We start from the raw sequence: 15172 nt of genomic DNA on the forward strand, positions 1-15172 counted from the left end.
TAATAAATATCCCCCAAAAAATATATAAAAAAAACTATTATTTCACTCAGTTTAGGCCGATACGTATTCTTCTACCTATTTTTGGTAAAAAAAATCCCCAATAAGCTGTTATCGATTGGTTTGCGCAAAATTTATAGCGTTTACAAAATAGGGGATAGTTTTATTGCATTTTTATTAATATATATTTTTTTTTTACTACTAATGGCGGCGATCAGCGATGTTTTTCGTGACTGCGACATTACGGCGGACACTTCGGACAATTTTGACACATTTTTGGGACCATTGTCATTTTCACAGCAAAAAGTGCTATAAAAATGCACTGATTACTGTGAAAATGACAATTGCAGTTTGGGAGTTAACCACTAGGGGGCGCTGAAGGGGTTAAGTGAGACCTCATATGTGTTTCTAACTGTAGGGGGGTGTGGCTGGACGTGTGACGTCATTGATCGTGTTTCCCTATATCAGGGAACACACGATCAATGAAAGCGCCACGGTGAAGAACGGGGAAGCTGTGTTTACACTCACCTCTCCCTGTTCTTCAGCTCCGGGGACCGATCGCGGGACTCCAGCGGCGATTGGGTGCCGCGGTCACGGAGCTTCGGACCGGGTCACGGTCAATCAATAAACGCTTATTGCGATTTTTTTTTTTTTCTTTACCAAAAATATGTAGAAGAATACGTATCGGCCTAAACTGAGGGGAAAAAAATGTTTTTTATATCTTTTTTGGGGGATATTTATTATAGCAAAAAGTAAAAAATATTGCATTTTTTTTTCAAAATTGTCGCTCTTTTTTTGTTTAGAGAGCAAAAAATAAAAACCGCAGAGGTGATCGAATACCACCAAAAGAAAGCTCTATTTGTGGGGAAAAAAGGACGTCAGTTTTGTGAGCCGCGTCGCACGACCGCGCAATTGTCAGTTAAAGCGACGCAGTGCCGAATTGCAAATAGGGGCCTGGTCCTTAACCTGCATAATGGTCCGGGGCTTAAGTGGTTAAAAGAAGAATCCAAATGTGAAAATATTACAACACTAAAATTTACGGCTCAATGTACAACTATAATGTTAAAATGTGAACATTTATATTTATATATATATAAAAAAAAGAAAAATCCCAAACACTTCCCCAGAGTAGTACAATGTTACGATGGTAGCATTAGAACATTATACTGCTCTTATAACAGTGTGTTAAAAAATAAAAAAAATTTAAAGTAATAAAAAAAACAGTAATAAAAAAAATCATAATTCTATGAGACCACCTGCAGTGTCCTGGCCATAGAACCTACAGGTTGGGCTCCGCCCAGAGTAAGGTGGGGGAGGAGGGGGTTGGGGGGGTGACGTTGTACGGCTCTATAGATATGGAGGCATCCCATAGAGGAGAGGAATGTATATCTACGTATGTGATAACACCAGATTCACAGAATTCCTGCTCAGTCCCCCCCCCCCCCCCACACCCCTCCTCCTCCGCCACACTGTTACTGTATACCTCCTTATCTGCCCACAGCTGGAGAAATCCATCTAAGAAAATTACTTACCACTCACATGTCAGACGGGGGAGGGGACATTAGAGTGTAAGCTCCTCTGTACAGAGACTGATGTGATGTGGGGGGAGGGAACATTAGAGTGTAAGCTCCTCTGTACAGAGACTGATGTGACTGTGGGGGGAGGGGACATTAGAGTGTAAGCTCCTCTGTACAGAGACTGATGTGACTGTGGGGAGGAGGGGACATTAGAGTGTAAGCTCCTCTATACAGAGACTGATGTGACTGTGGGGGGGGGGGACATTAGAGTGTAAGCTCCTCTGTACAGAGACTGATGTGACTGTGGGGGGAGGGGACATTAGAGTGTAAGCTCCTCTGTACAGAGACTGATGTGACTGTGGGGGGGAGGGGATATTAGAGTGTAAGCTCCTCTGTACAGAGACTGATGTGACTGTGGGGGGAGGGGACATTAGAGTGTAAGCTCCTCTGTACAGAGACTGATGTGATGTGGGGGGGAGGGGACATTAGAGTGTAAGCTCCTCTGTACAGAGACTGATGTGATGTGTGGGGGAGGGGACATTAGAGTGTAAGCTCCTCTGTACAGAGACTGATGTGATGTGTGGGGGAGGGGACATTAGAGTGTAAGCTCCTCTGTACAGAGACTGATGTGATGTGGGGGGAGGGGACATTAGAGTGTAAGCTCCTCTGTACAGAGACTGATGTGATGTGGGGGGAGGGGACATTAGAGTGTAAGCTCCTCTGTACAGAGACTGATGTGACTGTGGGGGAGGGGACATTAGAGTGTAAGCTCCTCTGTACAGAGACTGATGTGACTGTGGGGGGAGGGGACATTAGAGTGTAAGCTCCTCTGTACAGAGACTGATGTGATGTGTGGGGGAGGGGACATTAGAGTGTAAGCTCCTCTGTACAGAGACTGATGTGACTGTGGGGGGGGGGGGGGACATTAGAGTGTAAGCTCCTCTGTACAGAGACTGATGTGACTGTGGGGGGGAGGGGACATTAGAGTGTAAGCTCCTCTGTACAGAGACTGATGTGATGTGGGGGGAGGGAACATTAGAGTGTAAGCTCCTCTGTACAGAGACTGATGTGACTGTGGGGGGAGGGGACATTAGAGTGTAAGCTCCTCTGTACAGAGACTGATGTGACTGTGGGGAGGAGGGGACATTAGAGTGTAAGCTCCTCTATACAGAGACTGATGTGACTGTGGGGGGGGGGACATTAGAGTGTAAGCTCCTCTGTACAGAGACTGATGTGACTGTGGGGGGAGGGGACATTAGAGTGTAAGCTCCTCTGTACAGAGACTGATGTGACTGTGGGGGGGAGGGGATATTAGAGTGTAAGCTCCTCTGTACAGAGACTGATGTGACTGTGGGGGGAGGGGACATTAGAGTGTAAGCTCCTCTGTACAGAGACTGATGTGATGTGGGGGGGAGGGGACATTAGAGTGTAAGCTCCTCTGTACAGAGACTGATGTGATGTGTGGGGGAGGGGACATTAGAGTGTAAGCTCCTCTGTACAGAGACTGATGTGATGTGTGGGGGAGGGGACATTAGAGTGTAAGCTCCTCTGTACAGAGACTGATGTGATGTGGGGGGAGGGGACATTAGAGTGTAAGCTCCTCTGTACAGAGACTGATGTGATGTGGGGGGAGGGGACATTAGAGTGTAAGCTCCTCTGTACAGAGACTGATGTGACTGTGGGGGAGGGGACATTAGAGTGTAAGCTCCTCTGTACAGAGACTGATGTGACTGTGGGGGGAGGGGACATTAGAGTGTAAGCTCCTCTGTACAGAGACTGATGTGATGTGTGGGGGAGGGGACATTAGAGTGTAAGCTCCTCTGTACAGAGACTGATGTGACTGTGGGGGGGGGGGGGGACATTAGAGTGTAAGCTCCTCTGTACAGAGACTGATGTGACTGTGGGGGGGAGGGGACATTAGAGTGTAAGCTCCTCTGTACAGAGACTGATGTGATGTGGGGGGAGGGAACATTAGAGTGTAAGCTCCTCTGTACAGAGACTGATGTGACTGTGGGGGGAGGGGACATTAGAGTGTAAGCTCCTCTGTACAGAGACTGATGTGACTGTGGGGGGGGGGGGAGGGGACATTAGAGTGTAAGCTCCTCTGTACAGAGACTGATGTGACTGTGGGGAGGAGGGGACATTAGAGTGTAAGCTCCTCTGTACAGAGACTGATGTGACTGTGGGGAGGAGGGGACATTAGAGTGTAAGCTCCTCTGTACAGAGACTGATGTGACTGTGGGGAGGAGGGGACATTAGAGTGTAAGCTCCTCTGTACAGAGACTGATGTGACTGTGGGGAGGAGGGGACATTAGAGTGTAAGCTCCTCTGTACAGAGACTGATGTGACTGTGGGGGGGAGGGGACATTAGAGTGTAAGCTCCTCTGTACAGAGACTGATGTGACTGTGGGGGGGAGGAGACATTAGAGTGTAAGCTCCTCTGTACAGAGACTGATGTGTCTGGCTCTGTGATCTCTGTACAGTGCCGCGGTATATGTCAGAGCTATATAAATGCATTATAATAATAATAACAATGTGTGACTGTGGAGGGATATTAGAGTGTAAGCTCCTCTGGTACAGAGACTAATGTGACTGTAGGGGAACACCAGTCTCTGCACCAGAGGAGCTTACACTCTAAAGCCCTGTACACACGGTCGGTCCATCTGATGAGAACGGACTGAAGGACCTGACTGATGGTCTGATGTGCCTACACACCATCTGTTAAAAAAACGATCTGGTACAGAGAACACTGAGCCAATCACATCAGTCTCTGTACCAGAGGAGCTTACACTCTAATGTCCCCTCCCCCACAGTCACACTATTATTAGAGTGTAAGCTCCTCTGGTACAGAGACTGATGTGATTGGCTCAGTGTCCTCTGTACAGCACTACAGTATATGTCAGAAATATTATTATTATATATTTATATAATAATAATAATAATAATAATAATGTGTGACTGGGGGGGGGGGGTGGGGGACATTAGAGTGTAAGCTCTTCTGGTACAGAGACTGATGTGATTGGCTCAGTGTTCTCTGTACAGTGCTGCGGTATATGTCAGAGCTATATAAATGTATAATAATAATAGTGTGTGACTGTGGGAGGGGGGGGGGGGGAAATAGCTTTTGTTTTGACTCTGAAGAATGGAGATCTCCGGTGACTGTCGGGGGTCAGCGCTCTCCTGGGCGCCTCTCCTTCATTCCAATCGCTCCTCCGCACCTTTATTTAACTGCCACTGATTTCCTCCTACTTGAAAGTGACCTTTGACCCCGGGATACTGGGAGTCAGCTCTCTGAAAGTAAACAAGGACTCAGCCGCAAAGCATGCTGGGAGCCCGAGGGGGACAGCGTTGGGTGCGATGGTGTCACCTGGCACATCGCTGAGGGCGGCACGTGACCCCGCGGCGGACTCACGTTCCTGGCACCAGATAATAAACACGGTCATGGTGTTTGCCATCAGACAGAACTTGTCTTTTTTTCTTGTTTTTTTTTTTTTCAAAGACAGGTAGCAGAATTTATTTTGGCCAAAATGTATCAATATTTTTTATTTATTTTTTCCCCAAGATAAACTTTATTGATTGTCGTAGGCCAGGGGTGTCCAAACTTTTTTCAAAGAGGGCCAGATTTGATGAAGTGAACCTGCGCGAGGGCCGACCATTTTGCCCGACATTCTTTGAACCATTAAAATTAAATGCAAATTAAATAATACACGGCCCGACAAGAATTCTCTCTCCTTTGTGGCTGTGTGTGGTCAAGATTCTAAGGATGAGCTCGGGCGTGTTATTTGGATATACCGTATTTATCGGCGTATAACACGCACCTCAACTGTAAGAGGGAAGGTTCAGGAAAAAAATTACATTTTAAATAAAGAATTGTGAAGCAAAAAAAGGGTCATTGCCATCAATGCAGCCTAATCAGTGCCCGTCTGCAGCCTCGCCATTGCCATGAATGCAGACCCACCATTGCCATGAATGCAGCCTCTGAATGCAGACCCACCATTGCCATGAATGCAGCCTCACAAGTGCCATGAATGCAGTCTCACCATTGACATGAATGCAGCCTCTGAATGCAGACCCACCATTGCCATGAATGCAGCCTCACAAGTGCCATGAATGCAGCCTCTGAATGCACAATGCTCAGGGATTCGTTGGGGGCTACAAAAGAGATATATATTAGAGGTCGACCGATATATCGGCGGATTGCCGCCGCGGTCACAGCATCAGGAAAGACCGCGGCTTTGGCCTAGCTCCGGAGCCGCGGCCATCTTGGTACACCCAGCGCGGCGGCCCTCCCCTCTGTTTACACCCAGAGGCGGAGGGGCCCGCTCGCTGCTATCTACTGACTTTTTTTTTTTTAGTTTTAGGAAGTCGGCAGCGGGCCAATCGGCGGCCGCCGCTGCCGACATCCTCCACCCTGGGAAAAAAAACGTCCCGACTGCTGCGCGCCCTGCCTCTGCCTACAAGCCCCAGAATGCAGCGCGGGCCGGTAACTGCCGACCCGCGCTGCATTCTGGGGTTTGTAGGCAGAGGCAGGGCGCGCAGCAGTCAGGGGACGTTTTCTTTACAGTGAAGGATGTCGGCAGCGGCGGCCGCCGATTGGCTGTTACCGGCCCGCTCTGCATTCTGGGGATTGTAGGCAGAGACGGGGCAGCAGCACGTCAGGGCCAGGGACGAATAGAGTCTTGTGATAGGCTGGTGGGCATTGATGAGTGAATGACATTGGGCTGTACTGGTGGGCACTGGTTGGCACTGATGAGGTGATGGACTGGTTGGCACTGAGGTGATGGACTGGTTGGCACTGAGCTGATGAACTGGTTGGCACTGAGGTGACGCACTGGTTGGCACTGAGGTGACGCACTGGTTGGCACTGAGGTGACGCACTGGTTGGCACTGATGTGATGCACTGGTGGGCAATGATGGGATGCACTGGTGCATTGATGAGGTGGCACTGATGGGCTGCACTGATGAAGTGGCACTGATAGACACCAATGAGGTGGCACTGATGGACACTGATAGGCTTCACTGGTGGGCACTAATAAGGTGGCACCGATGGGCTGCACTGATGTGGCACTGACAGGCTGCACCCCACCTCTCCACCCTAAACAATTATCTCCTCTCCAGCCTAGGTTTTTTGAGATGAGGGGAAAAAAAAATCGGCAACATATATCGGCCATCGGCCGCCCCGATTTCCAAATATCGGCATCGGCCAGAGAAAAACCCATATCGGTCGACCTCTAATATATATCCAAATTACCAGTGGGGCCGCATTAAACCAGAACGTGGGCCGCAATTGGCCCCCGGGCCGGACTTTGGACATGTCTGTCGTGGACGATAAACATCAACATCACACAGATCCTCTCTTGTAGACTTGTATCGGGATAAGAGGAGGAGTAAAGAATTAACGTTGATCTCTTTCTTTTGTATTTATCTTTGTATCGCCGAAACCATCAGATTGATCTAGCAGCTAGGCCCGCCCTCTTTATACAATAGCCCCGCCCATCTCGCTTCCGTACTCACATTAATGTCTTTTCCTGCCCAGTTGCATTCTTCCCGCCATTCCACGAGCGCCGGCCAATGAATCTGATTAGAGAGAGAATAGAAGGAATTATTATTTCTTATCTTGGTCAGCCAGGTATATTATATGATTTTATTGCATGTCCTTATCTGCTTCTGTTCTGTAGATATCGAGACAGATCATTACATCATTAGGGAGCTGATATCTTTTCAAAAAGAGTGCTACCCTTTACCTACCCCCGACACGGCCAATCACAGTGCAAGAAGCACTTCCTATCCCTTCAAACATGCATTGTCTATGAAACTCCCAGTGCAACAATGCTGGGGATGCCAAAAAACTGGATGAGGGAGGTGAGAAGAAATTAGACACGTGCACTGCCGAAATTTTTATTTTATTTTTTCGTTTCATTCGGTTCTTTTTTGTTTTTCAGTTTTTCGGTCATTCGTTATATTCGAAATTCATAAATTAAAAAAAACAGAAATTAGAAAATGAGAAAATTCGTAAAATTTTAAAAATCCGTAAATTCTAAAATCCCGAAAAATTATAAAATCCGAAAATTCGTAATTCCGAAAACCGGAAATTAGAAAATTCGTAAATTTGAAAGTCCAAAATCCAGAAATTTGAAATAATATACAAATTAATAACTATTAACCACTTAAGACCCGGACCATTATGCAGGTTAAGGACCTTGCCCCTTTTTTGCGATTCGGCACATGCGTCGCTTTAACTGACAATTGCGCGGTCGTGGCTCCCAAACAGAATTGGCTTCCTTTTTTCCCCCCACAAATAGAGATTTCTTTTGGTGGTATTTGATCACCTCTGTGGTTTTTATTTTTTGCGCTATAAACAAAAATAGAGCGACAATTTTGAAAAAAAATGCAATATTTTTAACTTTTTGCTATAATAAATATCCCCCAAAAATATATAATTTATTTTTTCTCAGTTTAGGCCGATACATATTCTTCTACATATTTTTGGTAAAAAAAAAAAAATCGCAATAACCGTTTATTGATTGTTTTTTGCAAAATTTATAGCGTTTACAAAATAGGGGATAGTTTTAATTTTACTAGGAATGGCGGTGAGCGGCGATTTTTTTTGTGACTGCGACATTATGGCGGACACATCGGACACTTTTGACACATTTTTGGGACCATTGTCATTTTCACAGCAAAAAGTGCTATAAAAATGCATTGTTTACTGTGAAAATGATAATGGCAGTGAAGGGGTTAACCACTAGGGGGCGCTGTAAGGGTTAAGTGTGCCCTAAGGGAGTGATTCTTACTGTAGGGGGGGGCGTGGCTGTAGGTGTGACGTCACTGATCGTCGTTCCCTATATCAGTGTCACTGCCACACAGAAGAACGGGGAAGGTTTGTTTACACTCGCCTCTCCCCGTTCTTCAGCTCCTGTGACCGATCGCGGGACACCGGCGGCGATCGGGTCCGCGGGCGCGGTCACGGAGCTTCGGACCTGGTCGCCAGCGGCGCGCTCGCGACCCCACGGCTGGGCTCTTAAAGGCAACGTACAGGTACGTGCTTGTGCCCAGCCGCGCCATTCTGCCGACGTATATCGGCGTGAAGGGGTCCTTAAGTGGTTACTTTCAAATTTGGCGAAAGTTGGCGAACATAATGAATATTGAAGGGAGCGACTAGACATGCGCGGTTTGTTTCGTTCCGAATAAAAATTCGGACAAATTTTTTTTTTTTTTTTAATGTCGGATGTATCCGAATTTCCGGAAAAAAAAATTTGTCCGAATTTCTATTCGGAAGGAAACAAACCGCGCACGTCTAGTCGCTCCCATCAATCCTAACCCTGGGCACAGCGGCTCTAGAAGGAAGTGGCGCTTACCAGCTGCTCGTTCTTGGTGATGTCATCCAGACTCAGCGACAACAGGTAATTCTTCCCGCCCACAAAGAGGCGGCCGCGTTCCTCGTCTAGTAAGAGGGCGTCGTAGCAGCAGGAGCGGTTGTTGGTGTAAGTCCGCAGGCCGTGGGGGGAAAGATCTGAGGGAGGGAAGGAAAAGGAAACAGGGAAATGAAACATTGTTACAATGTGGGAAGGTTGGAGGATGTGCGGCTGTACATTATCAGATCATCTTGTGATGGCTGCTGAGGATGCAAGGTCTACCTGGAAAGATCTGGAGACATCAGTGCCCTTCCTGTGCCTAGGCACTCCTGACATCAGTGCCCTTCCTGTGCCTAGGCACTCCTGACATCAGTACCCTTCCTGTGCCTCAGCACTTCTGACATCAGTGCCCTTCCTGTGCCTAGGCACTCCTGATATCAGCGCCCTTCCTGTGCCTAGGCACTCCTGATATCAGCGCCCTTCCTGTGCCTAGGCATTTCTGATATCAGCGCGCTTCCTGTGCCTAGGCACTCCTAAAATCAATGCCCTTCCTGTGTCTAGGCATTCCTGATATTCGTGCCCTTCCTGTGCCTAGGCATTCCTGATATCAGAGCCCTTCCTGTGCCTAGGCATTTCTGATATCAGCGCCCTTCCTATACCTAGGCACTCCTGGTATCGGTGCCCTTCCTGTGCCTCAGCACTCCTGACATCAGTGCCCTTCCTGTGCCTAGGCACTCCTGACATAAGTGCCCTTCCTGTGCCTAGGCACTCCTGACATAAGTGCCCTTTCCCGTGCCTCAGCACTCCTGACATATGTGCACCTTCCTGTGCCTAGGCACTTTTCATATCAGTGCCCTTCTTGTGCCTAGGCACACCCTGTTCTGCAGCCTCAAAGTTGTATGAGATGTGAGATCATCTTAGGCTCCGTTCACATCTCGGCATTCTGTATCGCGGGCAGAACCGGACGGATTCTGCCAGAGATCCGGAATCGCGATTTTGCTGCGATTAGCGCCCGATGAATCGCAGTAAAATTGCGCAAACAGAATGGCGGGACGCCCATAACAAAAAGCTGCTGTGACACGGCTACCTGTTCTGGTGCGCTGACCCAGCTGGTTCTGAAAGGCAAATCCTAGGTGGCAGAGGGGCACATTAAAGGGCGGGGGATGCCTCTCCCTATGCTTCCCAGGGGGAGAGCTCAGGCGACAAGACACCTGAGCTCATCCCTTCTCCGCGCTGTTCGCCAATCGAGGAATGCGGGGGCAAGGGCACTTGCGGGACAGACTTGATCACGATCTACCGATCACCTGCCGACCCCCCGATCCAAGGCACTGCTGCCTCTGACTGCCAGTCTCACCAGATTTGAAGTGAACTGTGGTGATGCCACTGCTATGCTTCTCATTGTTCTCCTTGCTGGAGAGGAAGTCGTGCCTGAGGACCTGCAGTACAAGGATCTCCCTGCTTCTGCCTCATTCAATCTGTGCTATAGCCGCCTGCAGCGATCGCATGAAAAAAATCCCAACAGGCCAGATGGATCGACTTCAGTACAACCAGCCTGTCCAGAGATGGATTGGACCTTCGATCCGTCAGTCAAGCTTTGCCGCTCTCTGCGCTGCCATATTGAGTATTCTGATTGCCTGAGACGGCGGCTCAGCCGTTATAAAGAGCGTCAGTTCGGCTCCGAGACAAAATAATGTAACGTTCCCTTTATGTGGGGCCCCTTAAAGGGCCAGCACAGGGGACAATGATGGCGCTGGCACTTGGCAGGCGCTGTCCTCGCTATTTACCCAACCACTAGAGCCGTCACACTCAACGGGCACTTAAGACCTTTTTTATTGAATCTCACGTGAGGGTCAAAGGTTAAGTGTGGGCAGAAGGCGGCGTCGAGGTTTTCTCTCTAGGGAGCCTAATCTTTCATGTTCCACCGCCAGCACAATAAAATGAATTACGATTGCATCAAGGCTGGGGGGGGGGGCTGGGCTCCTGAGAGGAGTACTGAGCAGTGGCGGCCATTCCATTAGGGGCGCCGCCCCCCCCCCCCCCCCAATCTCCATGCGGGGCGCCGGACACATGGATTTCAATGGGGGTTTTTTTTTTTTCCTGGGTTTTTGGTTGATATTCTGTCTCTATCATTTACCGTTTATACTCGAGTATAAGCCGAGTTTTTCAGCACTTTTTTTTGTGCTGAAAATGCTCCCCGGCTTATACTCGAGTCACCTTTTTGTGCCTGATCTCCCGGACTTTGGGGACCCGGTACTGGCCGACCGTAGGTCCCCTGGACCTCAACCTTCGCACACATGTAGCCCCACTCTTCCTCTACAAGTTTGCAAAGTTTGTTGTCCGGGGGACCTACGGCTGGAGAGCACCGATTTTTCAAATTCGGGCACCCCTTCCATAGACTCCCATGTTAAACGGTAATTTCTCTGGTAATTTTGGGGACCCGGGTACTCGCTGACTGTAGGTCCCCTGGACCAGAAACTTGGCACACATGTAGCCTCAGTTCTCATCTACAAGTGTGCACAGTTGAAAAATTGGATACCTCTAAACAAGGTGGGATTTTTCGGGCAACCACAAATAGAAATGACAACTAAGGTCATAAAAATATAAGTTTTAATACAAAATATAAATAGGCATGCTAAATATCACAATGACATATCAAAATACAAATAAAAGTATCAAACTAGAAAAAATTGCTACTGTAGATCACCGTGTGCCCCAGGACAAAGCTAAGGGCATCGATGGTCGTTTCCGACGCGTTTCAAATGTTTGTTTCAAATTTACATCCTTCTTCAGGGAAATTGAACAGTAACATTCTTTCTTCTCCCAGACAAAAAATACCAGGATTATCCCCAGGGAGGCATGGGCGCAACAACACCAAGATAGTGGCCAGACCGGGTGACTCATCCAATTCCCATAAAGGGGCTCCTTAATCCAAGAGGGTTCCAGAACCATGGGGGGTGGGTGATAGATAATCAAATCCACTATTCGGTCAGCAACCAATCATGGCACAAGCAATCCCAGCACTCCTAAAACAAGACTCAATTAAACAAACGTGAAAAAACCAACGCCATATAATCTCCCACTCCAGCAGGAGATGGGAGAGAGATCTCCTGCTTGTTGCGCCCATGCCTTCCTGGGGATAATCCTGGTATTTTTTGTCTGGGAGAAGAAAGAATGTTACTGTTCAATTTCCCTGAAGAAGGATGTAAATTTGAAACAAACATTTGAAACGCGTCGGAAACGAACATCTATGCCCTTAGCTTTGTCCTGGGGCACACGGTGATCTACAGTAGCAATTTTTTCTAGTTTGATACTTTTATTTGTATTTTGATATGTCATTGTGATATTTAGCATGCCTATTTATATTTTGTATTAAAACTTATATTTTTATGACCTTAGTTGTCATTTCTATTTGTGGTTGCCCGAAAAATCCCACCTTGTTTAGAGGTATCCAATTTTTCATTGATCTAGGGATGTTGGCAACATCATGCCTTTATACATGAGCCAAATTTTTCCAAGTGTGCACAGTTTGTTGTCGGTGGGATCTACGGCCGGGGAGCACCGATTTTTCAAAGCCCGGCACCCCTTCCATAGACTCCCATGTTAAATGGTAATCTCTCCAGTGACTTTGGGGACCCGGTACCGGCCGACCATAGGTCCCCTGGACCTTGGCACACATGTAGACCCATTTCTCCTATATAAGTGTGCAAAGTTAGCTGTTTAGGGGGCCTACGTGTGGGGAGTACAGATTTTTCAAAGCCGGGCACCCATTTTTTATACTCCCATGTTAAACGTTAGTCTAGGCATGGGCACAGTGAGGCATGGGCACAGTGAGGCATGCACATGGACACAGTGAGGCATGGACATGGGCACAGTGAGGCATGGACATGGACACAGTGAGGCATGCACATGGACACCCTAGGCTTATACTCGAGTCAATACGTTTTCCCAGTTTCTTGTGGTAAAATTAGGTGCCCCGGCTTATACTCGGTTCGGCTTATACTCGAGTATATACGGTAAGTGGGAAAATGTACACAATCTGCAGAGGATCAAATAATTATTCCCCTCCCACTTTATGTTACGAAAGGGATTCATTTTAAAATGTAATTAGAATGTTGATGGGGGGGGGGCAGAGAATGCAAAATATAATCAGATTAAAATTCAGCTTTAAGGTTTGACGACTTTAAAGGGTGTAATGGGCTTTAACTTCCTCCTGAAAGTCACAGAAGCTCCTCCCACCTATTCAGGAGGACCTGTTCATGTGCCCATTAGCTGTTCATTGGCCTTGTTATTACAGAAATTATTTTTACCCCAAAAAAGAAAGTATCAATAACGAAATAAAATGAAAATAATTTCCCTAAATTCACCCCAAAAAATAAACTCTAAATCAGGGGTCTCCAAGTTTTCTAAACAATGGACCAATCCTTACTGTCCTTCAGACTTTAGGGAAAACGAGACAGTGGGAGGAATAGTGCCCCATCATTGGTATCAGACCAGTGGAAGGAATAGTGCCCCATCATTGGTATCAGTGGAAGGAATAGTGTCCCATCATTGGTGTCAGTGGGGGGAATAGTGCCCCATCATTGGTATCAGTGGAAGGAATAGTGTCCCATCATTGGTGTCAGTGGGGGGAATAGTGTCCCATCATTGGTATCAGTGGAAGGAATAGTGTCCCATCATTGGTGTCAGTGGGGGGAATAGTGCCCCATCATTGGTATCAGTAGAAGGAATAGTGCCGCGTTGTCGGTGTCATTGGATGGAATAGAGCCCCAAGAGCTGGATTAAGACACACAAAGGGCCACATTTGGAGACCTCGGCTCTGAATTTAAAGAAAAATCCTAGTCAATAGTTAATTTTTTCTTTCAATTAAATGACGGCCAATCAGCTCAATTGCCCGGTTCCTCTCTAGTATATAAACAATTGACATTAATAACAAGACTCACCGTGATAGGACAGCTTCAGCCGAGGGGAGATGGCGGGATCCCCATTGATACCCCCGCACAGCAGGACACACAGAAGCAGGGGCCAGCCGAGGAATCGCATCTTATATGGCACGGAGGGGTGAGACGGCCTGCGGGGAGAGAAAGAGCAGGGAGGGGAGATGTTAAAGACAAACCAAAACAGCAAATAAACAGACTCATGGTGTCACACTCTTATCAGCTGATTAACCCAAAACACCTCTAAAAAGAGGTTCCTGAGCCTTTAAATGGTCTCTCAGTCTGGTTCAGTAGGAATCACAATCATGGGAAAGACTGCTGACTGGACAGTTGTCCAGAAGACAGTCATCGACAAACTCCACAAGGAGAGTTTAAGTCACAAAAGGCCATTGCTAAAGAAGCTGGCTGTTCACAGAGTGCTGTATTCAAGCATATTAATAGAGAGTTACGTGGGAGGAAAAAGTGTGGCACCTGCCCACACTGCCAAAAGTACCAATACCTGGTCACATGATCATGGTATCACTGTGCTGTACATAGTCTGTGCAGAGAGCAGAGCTGTGGAAGGGGCCCAGCAGGCTCCACCCACTGTAGGCCACCTGCAAAAAAAAAAAAAAATACAGAAGGGGGGGGGCCGAGACAAGACCAGTCACCCTGCACAAGGATAGAGAGCAGAGCTGTGGGAGGGGCCTACCAGGCTCCACCCACAAGACTGCATGCAGAAAACTTACAGGAGGGGGTGGAGACAAGTGCAGTCACCCTGCACAAGGAGAGAGCAGAGCTGTGGGAGGGGCCTAGCAGGCTCCACCCACAAGACTGCCTGCAGAAAACTTACAGGAGGGGGTGGAGGCAAGACATCACCCTGCACAAGGAGAGAGAGCAGAGCTGTAGGAGGGACCTAGCAGGCTCCACCCACTACAGACTGCATGCATAAAACTACAGAAGGGGCGGAGACAAGACCAATCATCACCCTGCACAAAGAGAGAGAGCAGAGCTGTGGGAGGGACCTAGCAGGCTCCACCCACTGCAGACTGCATGGAAAAAAACTACAGGAGTGGGCGGAGACAAGACCAATCATCACCCTGCACAAGGAGAGAGAGCAGAGCTGTGGGACAGGCCTAGCACTCTCCGCCCACCACAGGAGGGGGCAGAAACAAAACCAATCACCCTGCACAGGGAAAGAGAGCAGAGCTGTGGGAGGGGCCCAGCAGGCTCCACCCACTACAAGGTTGGCTGCAGAAAACTACAGGAGGGGCGGAGACAAGACCAATCTCCCTATACAAGGAGAAAGAGCAGAGCTGTGGGACAGGCCTAGCAGACTCCACCCACCACAGGAGGGGGCAGAAACAAAACCAATCACCCTGCACAAGTA

At 48.0% G+C, this 15172-nt stretch overlaps 1 protein-coding gene across 3 annotated transcripts in view; it reads right to left on the reverse strand.

Moving 5' to 3' along the window:
- Positions 1–15172, reverse strand: part of SEMA3B (semaphorin 3B) — a 68949-nt gene that overhangs the window by 19724 nt on the left and 34053 nt on the right. For all 3 annotated transcript variants that reach the window (XM_040358769.1, XM_040358770.1, XM_040358768.1), the window contains exons 2-4: positions 13810–13937; positions 8873–9027; positions 7029–7091 (exon numbers count right to left, since the gene is read on the reverse strand). In XM_040358769.1, the coding sequence (XP_040214703.1) occupies positions 7029–7091; positions 8873–9027; positions 13810–13909 (318 nt within the window). In that variant the 5' untranslated portion in view covers positions 13910–13937. The remainder of the gene's footprint in view (positions 1–7028; positions 7092–8872; positions 9028–13809; positions 13938–15172) is intronic.

The sequence above is a fragment of the Rana temporaria genome, chromosome 7 (assembly GCF_905171775.1).
Source record: "Rana temporaria chromosome 7, aRanTem1.1, whole genome shotgun sequence".
In the NCBI taxonomy this organism is placed as follows: Eukaryota; Metazoa; Chordata; class Amphibia; order Anura; family Ranidae; genus Rana; species Rana temporaria.